Source organism: Amblyraja radiata, chromosome 31 (genome assembly GCF_010909765.2).
Source record: "Amblyraja radiata isolate CabotCenter1 chromosome 31, sAmbRad1.1.pri, whole genome shotgun sequence".
NCBI lineage: Eukaryota > Metazoa > Chordata > Chondrichthyes > Rajiformes > Rajidae > Amblyraja > Amblyraja radiata.
The window spans coordinates 13,130,704-13,145,445 of NC_045986.1; the positions used below are offsets into that span (position 1 = coordinate 13,130,704).

The 14,742-nt window shown below is 46.9% G+C and overlaps 1 protein-coding gene across 1 annotated transcript in view; it reads left to right on the top strand.

Moving 5' to 3' along the window:
• klhl17 (kelch like family member 17) overlaps positions 1 to 5,071 on the top strand; it is a 61,945-nt gene extending 56,874 nt beyond the window's left edge. The window contains exon 12 of the mRNA XM_033047872.1: positions 4,721 to 5,071. Within this exon, the coding sequence (XP_032903763.1) occupies positions 4,721 to 4,949 (229 nt within the window). The 3' untranslated portion in view covers positions 4,950 to 5,071. The remainder of the gene's footprint in view (positions 1 to 4,720) is intronic.
• The last annotated feature ends 9,671 nt before the right edge of the window (positions 5,072 to 14,742 follow it).

A 14,742-nucleotide genomic window follows, 5' to 3' on the forward strand; every position in this document is an offset into this window, starting at 1 on the left:
ACTGCCAAAGTACCCAGGTCGAAACAAAGAACTGCAGATGCTGGTTTATACCAATGATAGACACAAAGTGCTGGAGTAACTCAGCGGGTCAGGCAGCATCTCTGGAGAGAAAGGAATAGGTGATGTTTCAGGTCGAGACACTTCTTCAGATGGAAGCGCAGGCAGACGTGCCCCCACCTGAAACGTCTCCCATCCTTTTTCTCCAGAGATGCTGCCTGACCCACTGAGTTACTCCAGCACTTTGTTCTTAAGTTCATAAGATATCGCAACAGAATTAGGCCATTCAGCCCATCGAGTCTGCTCTGCCATTCAATCACGGCTGATCTATCTTTCCCTCTCAACCCCATTCTCCTGCCTTCTCCCCATAACCCTTGTCACCCGTACTAATGAAGAATCTGTCAATCTGCGTCTTAAAAACATCCATTGACTTGGCCTCCACAGCCGTCTGTGGCAATGAATTCCACAGTTTCACCACCCTCTGACTAAAGAAATTCCTCCTCATCTCCTTTCTAAAGGTACGTCCTTTAACTCTGAGGCTGTGCCCTCTGGTCCTAGATTCTCCCACGAGAGGAAACATCGTCTCCACATCAATTCTATCCAGGCCTTTCAATATTCGTTAAGTTTCAATGAGGCCTCCCCCCATCCTTCTAAACTCCAGCGAATACAGGCCCAGTACCGTCAAACGCTCATTATATGTTAACCCACTCATTCCTTTGTGTCTGTCAGGAGAATAAGGGGTATTTACAAGCAAGGTCATCGATCCTTATCATATCCTTCAACTCATTTACAGTTTAACCTTTGCCGTTCCACGAAGCACTATCGCAATGATCTACGTGGATGACTGCGCTGTTTTTGAAGGCAGCAACTGGGAATCTACCTCTCAATCGAAAGGGATAAGGGTTCAGCAAAGATCCAGAGATACTGAGGGAAAGCAGTTTTAAAGGCTTCAAGGATAAAATTACACAAACAACTTCCAAAGAAAGCCCACATGGCAAGATCTTTCGTTGAGACTTGCAGAGGGCACGATTGAATAGATTAGAAGTTTCCGACCACAACATACAGCTTATTATTCTTCACCATTACTTTCCCTTGCAGACTGGATTAAAATATTATGCACTCTGTTTATTTTCTCTTTTGCACTCCACGTATGATTGCACTCGTGTGTGATATGATCTGTGTGGATAACACGCACTGATTTCCACTGTATCTCGGCATACACATGACAATAAGTCAAGTCGACTTTGTTACACACACATATACAGTGAGGTGTTAGTACAATGAAAATATCACCCTACTTGTGCAGATGACAATAAAATGGACACCAATAATATGTTGATAAAATTATATCAGCAATTAGCTAAAGAAACCCACATGACACGGATACCCATTGTATGCGGTCGTTAAAAAGATCAGTAGACAGTGTTGAAAGACGCCAAGTGCTGGAGTACTGTAACCCAGCGGGTCAGGCGACATCTCTGGAGAATGTGGATAAGTGACGGTTTCAGATCTCCTTTAGTCCCGAAACGTCACCAATATCCATGTTCTCCAGAGATGCTGCCTGACCTGCTGAGTTTAGTTTAGTGTAGTTTGGAGTTATGGTGTGAAAACAGGCTCTTCGGCCCATCGAGTCCACACTGACCAGCGATCACCCCGTACACTAGCGATATCCTACACACTAGGAACAACTTAGAGAAGCCAATTAACCCACAAACCGGCACGACTTTGGAATGTGGGAGGAAACCAGAGCACCCGGAGAAAACCCACGTAGTCACAGGGAGTACATGCAAACTCCACATGCTTAGTCAGGATTGAGGCAGGGTCCCTGGCACTGTAAGGCAGCAATTGTACCACTGTGCCACCATGCCGCCCTAAGTTACTCCAGCACTTTTGTGTCTTTTTTGTTTGTAAATTCGCATCTGAAGTTCCTTGTGTCAGGAGATTATTGTTTTACTATCATATCGAATCGATGATATAAACCAAAGATAAAATATTTAGCAAAACTGGGAGTGAGAAACTGTTTGAGAGATTCCAGATAGAAGCTTGGCATCGTGCAACCACTGTGTGGGAACAGCTGACGGCAGACCTTACATTCCTGGCGGTGTCTTCACTGGGATGAATGGGTGGTGGCAGCTTTGTGGCTGGGAGTCGCTCCCTCTGGGCTCCTTCCGTCCCTCGCTCTCTGCCTGTACACGTAACAATGTCTGTTCCCGCGTGGACCGAGTGTTGGTTTACGCACTGTCTCAGCCACAGTGTGAGAAACAGCGTCAGCGGGCAGAGTGAGCATGAGGTATAAACCATAGAGTCATGGAGTCATAGAGTGATACAGCGTGGAAACAGGCCCTTCGGCTCAACTTGCCCACACCGGCCAACATGTCCCAGCTACACTAGTCCCACCTGCCAGCGTTTAGCCTGTATCTCTCCAAACCAAACCAAAAGTTGTGCTGCTTTTTATAGTGTCGGTCACCAGGATGTTACTAGGACTGGAGAGCTTGAGTTATAAGGAGGGACTGAATAGAGGCTGGGGCTGTTTACCCCTGGGGTGATGGAGGGTGGGGAGGAGAGAGCTTATAGAGGTTTATAAAACCACGTGGAGCATGGATAAGATTAATACAACACACACAGAATCATTTAGCACAGGAACAGGCTTTTAGCTTAGTGCAAGATAAAGCCCAATTAATGATTAGAAACATAGAAAATAGGTGCAGGAGTAGGCCATTCGGCCCTTCGAGCCCGCACCACCATTCAATATGATCATGGCTGATCATCCAACTCAGTATCCTGTACCTGCCTTCTCTCCATACCCCCTGATCCCTTTAGCCACAAGGGCCACATCTAACTGAAGGTACACAACAATGCTGGAGAAACTCAGCGGGTGCAGCAGCATCTATGGAGCGAAGGAAATGGGTGACGTTTCGGGCCGAAACCCTTCTTCAGACTGATGGGGGGTTTCAGCCCGAAACGTCACCCATTTTCCTTCGCTCCATAGATGCTGCTGCACCCGCTGAGTTTCTCCAGAGTTTTTGTGTACCTTCGATCTTCCAGCATCTGCAGTTCCTTCTTGAACACCACATCTAACTCCCTCTTAAATATAGCCAATGAACTGACCTCAACTACCTTCTGTGGCAGAGAATGTCCGAGGGTCTCCAATGAGGTAGATGGTAGCTCAGGACCGCTCTCTAGTTGGTGGTAGGATGGTTCAGCTGCCTGATAACAGCTGGGAGGAAACTGACCCTGAATCTGGAGGGGTGTGTTTTCGCACTTCTGTACCTCTTGCCTGATGGAAGTGGGGAGAAGAGGGAGAGACAGGGATGAGACTGGTCCTTGTGGTTAATACTAAATATGAACACAATCCAGTAAAACTTGTCCAATAGGTAGGGCAAGGGTGAAGATACAGAGTGTGGAATATAGGTCTCAGCATTGTAGCGCACCAGTTCCACAGACCAAGTCCAATGTCATCAATGGGGTAGAGGTGAATTTGGACAGTGCCATAGGTTAAGGTGGCATGAACCAAAGGTGGCACAATTGGTAGCGCCACTCTCTCATGGCACCGGCGACCCAGGTTCAATATGGCCTCGGAGCCCTGTTTGTGTGGAGTTTTCACGTTTTCCCTCCCACATCACAAATATGTGTTCAGTGGGTTGTGTTTAAGAAGGAACTGCAGATGCCGGAAAATCGAAGGTAGACAAAAGTGCTGAAGAAACTCAGCGGGTGCAGCAGCATCTATGGAGCGAAGGAAATAGGCAACGTTTCGGGACAAAACGTCACCCATTTCCTTCGCTCCATAGATGCTGCTGCACCCGCTGAGTTTCTCCAGCACTTTTGTCTATCTATGGTCAGTTGGTTAATTAGAGACTTATGCCCCTGTCCCACTTAGGAAACCTGAACGGAAACCTCTGGAGACTTTGCGCCCCACCCAAGGTTTCCGTGCGGTTGCAGGTGGTTGCCGGAGGTTGCAGGTAGTGGAAGCGGGTAAGGGGACTGACAAAAACCTCCGGGAACCGCACGGAAACCTTGGGTGGGGCGCAAAGTCTCCAGAGGTTTCTGTTCAGGTTTCCTAAGTGGGACAGGGGCATAAGGCCTGGTGTCTAGGTGATCAGTAGAATCTTGGAGAGTGGGAACTGTGAAGTGAATAAGTGGGATAAATGGGTGTAGGAGTGGTGTGAATGGGTGTCCGATGGCCAGCATGGCCTCGGTGGGCCGAAGGGCCTGTTTCTGTTCTTTATGAGCCTATACTTTAATGTGGTGCGACTAAGAGCATAGAGGCTCGTGGAGTTGAGACTCAAATAAAGATTAATTCAGTTTATAGAGATACAGCATAGAAACAGACCCTTTGGCCCACTGAGTCCACGCCGACCATCGATCTCCCGTTCACACTAGTTCCATGCTATCCCACTTTCCCATCCACTCCCTACCCACTAGAGGCAATTTACAGAGGCCAATTAACCTACAAACCCGTTCGTCTTTGGAATGTGGGAGATAACGAGAGCAGCCGGAGGAAACCCTTGCGGTCACCGGGAGAACGTGCTAACTCCACACAGACAGCAGCCGAGTTCAGAATCGAACCCTGGTCTATGGTGCTGTGAGGCAGCGGCTCTACCAGCTGCGTCGCTGTGCCGTAGCTAAAGGCGTGTCCAGTTTATTTACGGTGCTCATGGTACTGCATGCATGTTGTGAATGATGTCACGCGTGTAACATTTATGACAACCTCTGCCGTCCTCAGGAGCACGCATGACCTGGTGGCGATGGACGGGTGGCTCTACGCGGTTGGCGGGAACGACGGGAGCTCCAGCCTTAACTCTATCGAGAAGTACAACCCTCGCACCAACAAGTGGGTGGCAGCTTCCTGCATGTTCACCCGGCGCAGCAGTGTGGGAGTGGCCGTGCTGGAACTGCTCAACTTCCCCCCTCCCTCCTCTCCCACTCTCTCAGTCTCTTCCACCAGCCTCTAACGCTGGAGACAACAACCAGCCATTACCTCAGTATCAACACACACACATACACACACACGTGCGCATGTACATGCACACATACGTACACAGGCACACACACATGCACACATGCACACACATTCACGCACACATGCACATACACACATTCACATGCACATACACACACACACATGCACACACACACATTCACATGCACATACACACACACATGCACACACATGCACATACACACATTCACATGCACATACACACACACACATGCACACACACACATGCACACACACACATTCACATGCACATACACACACACATGCACACACATGCACACACACACATTCACATGCACACATACACATTCACATGCACACATTCACATGCACACACACATTAACATGCACATACGCACACTCACATTCACATGCACATGCAGATACACAGCCACACATACACTTTCACACACACAGATGCACAAGCACAGATACACACTACATACACTAATGCACATGCACACGCATATACATGCAGACACACACTCACGCACACACATGCACACACATACACACCCTCACAATCACACACTCACATGTCCATTCACACACAAGCACACAAACACGTGCACATACAAACGCACATACACACAAAACATATGTACTTACACACACACACACACACACACACACACACACACACACACACACACACACACACACACTCACACACACACACACACACACACACACACACGCACACACACTCACACACACACTCACACACACACGCACAAACACTCACACACACACTCACACTCACACCTCAAAGCAACCAGCCTCTGCCAGGGTACTTTGGTAAGGAGGCTGTCTCTGGTGCAAGTTACTCTTAGATATCATCAGCATCCACATCAGCAACAAGCCACGTGCCGAGGGTGAGGGGAGCGTGACCGCACTGTGCCGCTACTGCCACGCCGGATGCAGTGAAACACCGCGGCCACCGTCTGACCGCCCGCCACACGAGGGGGGGTGGGTGGGGGTTGTTATTGGAGGTGACTGGTGCCAGTTCTGGATCCTCCAGATCACGGACGGGGTTCTGAATTCCTCTCATCCCGACGTCACCTCAAGAGGTCGGGAACTGCCACGATTGGCGACGGAGTCACTGGGAGCTCGGCCAATTACCGAGAGAATCCACAAGAAAACCTCTTCCCCCCCCCCATCCACTACTGAGCAAACAGTGCTAATTCCCAGAGCTGCATCCCATGTCGGAGGTCGCTACCTTTCACGGCATGTGTTGCACGATTATTTAATTTCAAAGCAAATCAGTGGTAGCCTACATGTAACGAGAAGTGTCGTGCCTACCAGGTGCTGTGGTGGACACCAGACTCCTTCCCCAAAATAACTCTCTTAATATTGCTGTTATTTTCAGAGCTATGTAGCATTACCGATTATACCACATATCAGCTCCTTCACAATGACCTTGGCTAAACTAGAATGCAGAACGCAAGGAAAGAGAAGGTGCAGGTGAATGGATTGTTACATTCCACACCTTTTGGGTTTCAAACATATACAAATAATGCAGAAACATATAGCTTCATTTGGTACTGACATTCACCAGAAGGTTGCTATCATAGACCGTGGAACTATACAGCACGGGAACAGGCCCTTCAGCCCACAATGTCTGTGCCAAACATGACGCCAAGTTCAACGAATCAATTCTGCCCGCACTTGACCCTGTCACCTTTGTCACATACTCCACCCATTTACCGGTCAAACCCTCCCCTCACCTGTATCCACCTATCACTTGAAGACACTAGGACATCAGTGTATCACTCCACGCTATCGCTCACCAATGGAAAGAAACATGTTTAATGTTTACATTTTAAATGGGAATTATTTTGCCTTTTATGTTTTGCAGAACTTAAAGTTTAAGTGATTGTCCTCTGTTGAACGTGTTGTCAGGTTGATGGAGGTACACACTGATGATTGTGAATCTTATTGGGGAAGCGAGGGTGAAGGATAATCCACTGAATACTAGATCTTTATTGACCTCTCCCCGAGATGCAGGAAAGTTGTGGAACATTAAGCAGTGTTTGTTGTTTACATTTTTGTTTTAAGCTTTTATTTATTTTGTTTCATTTCTCTTGAACGAATGAATGAATGAATGTGTGAATGAATGTGTGAATGAATGAATGAATGAATGAATGAATGACTACTTTATTGTCACAGGTGACAAGTCACAGTGAAATTCTTTGTTTTGCATACCTAAGGTATGCAAAGAGTTGCTACATAAAGGGCGCAAGGTTACAATGTATCCCAGCGCCCCTTCCCCCTTCCCCACGCCGAGAACTCCTTTGTTCCCAAAACCTTTGATGTTTAGGCTTCTGGGGAGACGATTCAGCCCACTCTGGGAATGCGAGGAGTGCTTTAGAAAACCATTGTAGACACGAAATGCTGGAGTAACTCGGCGGGACAAGCAGCATCTCTGGAAAGAAGAAATGGGCGACGTTTCAGGTCGAGACCCATCTTCGGACCTGAAACATCACCCATCCCTTCTCTCCAGAGATGCTGCTTGTCCCGCTGATTTACTCCAGCTTTTTGTGTCTTTCTTTGGTGTAAACCAGCATCTGCACTTCCTTCCTACACATTTAGAAATTCATTGCCCACTTCTCTCTGGAGTTGAAGATGCCCGGAAGGTTAATCTCATAATCCTTCCAAATCCCTTTGAGAACTTCACTTGAAAATCACCGTCAGCAGTTTGACAGCGTGCCTCTTAACAACACACTGGGAAATATGCACCTTTTAATCAGAGATTTTGTCAGACGTAATGGGAAGGTTATGTCGTATCATAAGGCATGGGCAAGGGCAAGAGCAAGATTTATTGCTCCTGCTGGTTACACTCCATTGACCACAGTGTCTTGCTCGTCCATCTCAGAGGGCAGAGAATGACCATCGTGGTGGGATTGGAGCCAGACATAGGTCAGGTTCAGGCTCCCGTCCGTGAAGAACAATGGAGAATCAATTCAGATTTTTACAAGACTGGTTTTTACTTGACAACGAGTAACTATGGGCTTAGAAACTATGGGCATAGAAACATAGAAAATAGGTGCATGAGTGGGCCATTCGGCCCTTCGAGCCAGCACCGCCATTCAATATGATCATGGCTGATCATCCAGAATCAGTACCCCCCAGTACCAGTAGGAATCAGTTCCTGTTTTATAGTTTGGAGATACAGCATGGAAAAAGATCCTTTGGACCATCGAGTCCACGCAGACCATTGATCACCCCTAGTTTCATGGTCGCCATTACTGATATAGGCTTCTCATCCCTGTTATTTCACAACTTGGATTTAAGTGCCCTGTTTGTCATGGAGAGAGGTTGAGCCACCCCAGCCACTTCCCGCTTTCCTCGCTCCAACCCTAACCTCCCCCTACCCTCCAACCCCAGGCTGGTGGTTCAGTTTGCAATTCGATTGCAGAAACCGCTACCTGGTTGATTTGAATGTCAAGATTCAGGGGCGCTGATCTTTCCAGGGTAACGTTGGAAAGCACATCTCCTGACACACACCAGGAACCTTACACCAGTGACAGTAGAGGCCAGTTCACTTAATTCAGTTGTAAATGTGAGGTCGATTAACAAGAACAACCAACGAACAAAGTATCGATTGATGGGGAGGGCATCAAATGAGTTTTATTAGCCGTGCATTTATTGACCAACTCAATGGCGCAGCGATAGATAGAGTTGCTGCCTTACAAGCGCCAGAGACCCGGGTTCGATCCTGACTACGGGTGCTGTCTGTATGGAGTTTGTACGTTCTCCCCTTGACCTGCATGGGTTTTCTCTGAGTGGTCCGGTTTTCACACACACTCCAAAGACGTACAGGTTTGCAGGTTAATTGGCTCCGGTAAAATTGTCCGCAGTGTAGAACAGAATGGAATACTTTATTGTCACAAGGTACAGTGAAATTCTTTGCTTGCATACACCCATGCAGGATAATATAAGTATTCGGGGATCGCTGGTAGGCGCGGACTCGATGGGCCGAAGGGCCTGTTTCCACGCTGTATCTCAAAACTAGAAAGACAGAAGTCTAGAGGAGTGAAACGGCTTCATCCTGCTCCTAGTTCCCGATCTTCCTGCTGTTTCTGGATGGATATGTAGCGGTGTTTTATACCAGTGAAGGGCAGACTGACCAGAACAAACTGTGTGTGTACCAACTGTGTACGACACTTGCTTCATCTGTCGCAAAATCCCTTTCACGCAGCAAATCCTTTAGTACCCGGAATACTGAGAATAACCATTTACAATCTGAGGATTTTTTTAAAGTTGCAGATGCTGCAAATCTGAAATAAAAACAAAACTCCTGGAAACCCAGCAGGCCAGGCAGCATCTGAGGGAATGGACACAGAGTTTCTGCTCGTCCTCCTAATCTGACATCCTTCTGTCTCCTTTTCATCTCTAGCCTTTATCCACCTATCTGCAGCCATTCAAACTCCTGCCCCTCTCACCTGTGTCCACCTATCACTTACCAAGACTTTGTCCCAATCCCACCTTTCTTTTCCAGCTTTCTTCCCCCTCCCCACCCCCACGGCAATCTGTCTGAAGAAGGCTCCTGGCCTGAGATGTTTGTTTGTCCATTCCCTCTACAGAGGCTGCCTGACTCCCTGGGTTACTCCAGCACTGTGTTTTGTGAAAGAAACAGTGAACATTTCAGATCAAAAACCTTTTGTCGGAACTGAGTTGGTGACATAGAGAGGGAGTTTAGTTTAGTTGAATTTAGTTTAGAGATACAGCGCGGAAACAGCCCACCGAGTCCGCGCCGCCCGGCGACCCCCGCACGCCAACACTATCCTACACGCACTAGGGACAAGTTACAATGTTATCGAAGCCAGTTAACCTACAAACCTGTACGTCTTTGGAGTGTGGGAGGAAACCGGAGATCCCTGAGAAAACCCACGCGGGTCACGGGGAGAACCTGCAAACTCCGTACGGACAGCGCCGTAGTCGGGATGGAGCCCGGGTGTTTGGCGCTGTGAGGCAGCAACTCGACCGCTGCTCCACGGTGCCGCTGAGTTACCCTGCGTGAGGTGGGAGTGCGGCCACTCTGCTGTCTATACGGTCGATCCCAAATTATTTTGTGATGTTACACTTCACGCATCTATCTGTGCGCCTCCGTTTTGTCCCTTGTACTCGTTTAAATTTTGCACTCCCGTACGCCCCTGTGCAATGACTTCGCTTTTACATGTGCTGGCGTGAAGAAAATGAGATGTTGGAACTGGGTGGTAAAGAACCACGGGTTTATTATAATTTACTGTTAATATTTGTGAAATTGTTGCTTATTTATGGGTAATTTATGTTATGTGAAATGTTTTTCATTATCTTTGCACTAAAAGAGATAGCAATACAAGCTGTTATGTGAAATAAATGTTCTTTTCTAGTAACTGGTCGACTTGGTCTTATTCGTTTTAGTTTTAGACGTACAGCGCGTGAAACAGGCACTTCGGCCCACCGAGTCCACACTGACCGGCGATCCCCGCACATGAAAGGGCCTGTCCCACTTTCACGACCTCATTCACAACCTTTTTTACTCGTGGACATTTTTCATCAGGCTAGAAAAACACCCCGACCTACTTGATGCCACGAGTACCTACGACTAGCATCATGACCTCCTACGACCTACCTACGACCTCGTGACGACCATGCTGCGAGTATGAGTCAAGGGCAAAGTGGGACAGGCCCTTAACACTACCCTACACACGCTAGTTACCATTTTACATTTACTAAGCTAATTAACCTACAAACCTGTTTGTTCGCTTGGCTTGGTTTCCAAATATTCACTCAAATGACATATTAAAATCATAAGACCATAAGACATAGGAGGAGAATTAGGCCATTTGGCCCATCGTGTCTGCTCCGCCATTCAATCATGCCTGATCTATTGTTCCTTTTCAACACCATTCTCCTGCCTTCTCCCCGTAACCTTTGACTCCATTACTAATTAAGAAGTCACGGAGATACTGCTCAGAAACAGGCTCCACCGCTACTAGATTATTAACTTTTATTATTCACTCATCAGTTATTAATCCCCTATATTATTCCTCCCACGTTCTTACAGGATATACCACTCACCAACATATATGGGGAATTTACAGTAGTCAATTAACTTAGCAACCAGCAGGAATTTGGGATGTGGGAGGAAATTTCACCACCACCAGGAAATCCATTTAGGTCACAGGGAGAACTTGCAAACTCCACACAGACAGTACCCGAGCTCAGGAATGAACACAGGTCTGCGTGAGAGTAGTGGTCTATGAACTGCACCCCTGTGTCACATGTGAGTATTATCCAAAACCAACATTTAGGAGTAAAACACATATTTAAGTTGCTCATTGATAGATGGCGTGGATCGATGGCACAACTCAGTATTGGTTTATTATTGTCACTTGCACTGAGATACACTGAAAAACTGTGCATGCTATCCAGTCAAAACATATTATACATTAGTACAATCAAGCCGTGCACACGCATTACAGGTAGTGTAAAGAGAAAATACCAGAGTGGAGAATAAAATGTTACAGTGTTATACCACTATAATTGCAGAGAAAATGCAGACTAAAAAACTTCAAGGTCAACAATGAGGTAGGTTGGAAGATCAGGACTCCATCCTAGTTTATGGGAAGACCGATCAGTGTCTGATAACAGTGGTTTTTGTGCTGTGTAAGAAGGAACTGCAGATGCTGGTTTACACCAAAGATAGACACAAATTGCTGGGGTAACTCTGGAGAAAAGGAATAGGTGATGTTTCAAGTTGAGACCCTTTTCAAGAAATATGAAGAGTCTCGACCCGAAACGTCACCTGTTCTTGTGCTGTGCTGTTCTATCTATGTTCTATGTTCTTCTTCTTTCGTGTGACGTGCACAGCCTAAAGTTGGACAACTTTTTCTATTTGATCTTCCGTTTGTGCACGTCGAGTTGATTGCATTAGTCGAAACAGGAAGGTTGCAATCTTCCACCCCTATGTTCTATGTTGATCTATTTGTCCCCTTCTTCCTCAATGCTTTTCCAACCTCTCCCACAGTGTCTTTATGCTACTCACATAAACCATTTGGTATTATTGGTAACCATCAGAACTTCAGCTAATGACAAACCTGACCATAAAACTCAAAACCAGGTTTGTATCAACTCTCATACCACTCCCATATTTTCTGAATAACCGTGGATTCTTGGAAAAGGAAACAGTGAATACCATGACGTGATTTCCTGAACACGGCCTATTATTCCCTGTGTAGGTGGACAGACTGGTGAAGAAGGCATACGGATTGCTCGCCATCATCGGCTGAGGTTTTAGGTGTGGGAGTTGGCACGTCATGTTGCCGTTGTACAAATTGTTGGGAAAGCTGCAATTGGTGCATTGTGTGCAGTTCTGATGCCACAGAGCAGGAAGGATGTGATTACGTTAGAGAGGCCACAGGAAAGATTCACAGGAATGTTGCCTAGCCTGGACTTACAGGGAAAGTTTGGAGAGGCTGGGATTACTTTCCCTGAAGCAAAGGAGGCTGAGGGGTGACCTTATAGAGGCTTGGAAAAGCGAGAGGGGCATAGATACCCCCTTTTCCCAGGGTGGGGGGAGGGGGGGGGGGGGGGGGGGGGGGGGGGGGGGGGGGGGGGGAGTCTAAAACCAGAAGGCAAAGGTGTAAGGTGAGTGGGGTACAATTTAGAGGGCTTGTGTGATAAGTGGTACCTGGACAAGCTACAGGGGGGAGTGACAAGGGCAGACACAATCACAATGTTTTAATGACATAGATTTGCCACAGAAGGCTGTGTGGTCATGACAATAGATATTTTTAAGGCAGAGATAGATAGATTCTTGACTAGTTCGGGTGTCAGGGGTTATGGGGAGAAGGCGAGACACAATGATACGAAAATAGGTGGTGTAGAGAAAGCAGGGACTCTGCAGAAGGACAGGTTGGGAGAGTGGGCAGAGAAGTGGCAGATGGAAAAAAAAGGGTCGCAAAGTGTCGAGTTATGCATTTTGGTAATAGGAATAAAAGAGTAGACAATTTTCTAAATGGTGAGTGCAAAGGGACTTGGGAGTGCTGGTGCAAGTTTCCCAAAATGTTAATCTGCAAGTCCAATCGCTAGTAAAGAAAGCAAACTAAATGCTAGCATTTATTTCAAGAGGGCTTGTATACAAAAACAGGGATGTAATGCTGAGGCTCTATAAGGTGCTGGTCAGGCCGCGTTTGGAATATTGTGAGCGATTTTGGGCACCATATCTGCGGAAGGATTTGCTAGCTCTGGAGTGGGTCCAGAGATTTACAAGAATGATCCCAGGAATTAGTAGGTTAATGTATGATGAGTGTTTGTCGGCACTGGGCCTGTACTTGTTCAGTTTAGTTTATTGTCATGTGATATAATTAAATTATATCAATTATATCAATATCAATACCGAGGTACAGGGAAAAGCTTTTTGTTGCGTGCTAACCTGTCAGCAGAAAGAGAATGCATGATTACATACTATCCATTTACAGTGTATAGATATATGAGGGAACAACGTTTAGTGCAAGGTAAAGCCAGCCAAGTCCAATCAAGGATAGTCCGAGGGACATCAACGAGATAGATAATAGTTCACCATTGCCTGCTAACAGCTGGGAAGAAACTGTGCCTGAATCTGGAGGTGTGCGTTTTCACACTTTTATACCTCTTGCCTGATGGGAGAGGGGAGAAGAGTGAGTGGCCAGTGTGCGACTCATCCTTGATTATGCTGCTGGCCTTGCCGAGGCAGCATGAGGTGTAAATGCAATGAATCGAAGGTCGTGGGGTTACAGCCGGCATGCTTGTATATTTCCTGCTCCATTTAGACTCACTGGAAAATCTCCTACACCACTAAAATAGTGAAACAAAAGTGGGTTTGAGCATTAATAGCAGTAACATGCAGTAGTCCAGAAAATCCACTGGTTTGGCACCACCAAGGTTCATGGAATGTGTAGGAAGCAACTGCAGATGCTGGTTTAAACCGAAGATAGACACACAAAGCTGGAGTAACTCAACGGGTCAGGCAGCATCTCTGGAGAAAAGGAATAGGTGACGTTTCGGGTCGAGACTCTTCTTCAGACTGAGAGTCAGGGGAGAGGGAAACGAGAGATATAGACGGTGATATATAGGATGCTGGATTGAAAAAATGTTTTATCATAAGATCTGGAGTTTCGAGGAATGAGAGGTGAGCTCATAGAATGTGTACAGGATAATGATGAGTTTGAAGTTACCTCAGATGGGCCTTTCTAGAAATAGATGTCACAGACTTGGAACAAAAGGTGGGCCATTCAGGACTGAGATGAGCAGTACTTTCTTCACGGAGGAGGTGAATGAGCTTTGGACTTCTCTGTCAGGGGGACTGGTGGAGGGTCAGTCACTGAGACTATCCTTGAAGGACAGAAATAGATCTTTAGATATTAAGAGGATCAACGGAAATGGGGAGGCGCTGAGGTAAAAGATCAGCCCAGCCCAGATCTAATGGAACGGCAGGGAAGAAAGGAAGGGCCGAATGCCCACTCGACGGGCCGAATGGCCTTATTCTGCTTCTATGTCTTATGGTTCGGCCACTTCTTGTGCGCAATCAAAGGGAGATCTGTTTCCAGTAAAACACAAAGTGCTGGAGGAACTCAGCGGGCCAGGCAGCATCTGCGGAGGGAAATGGTCAGGTAGATATTTTGAGTCAGGACACTTTTTTAAGGGCCTGCCCCACTTGGGCGACCTAATCCGCGTGTTCTGGCGAGTTTGCCCTCGACTCATACCCGCAGCATGGTCGA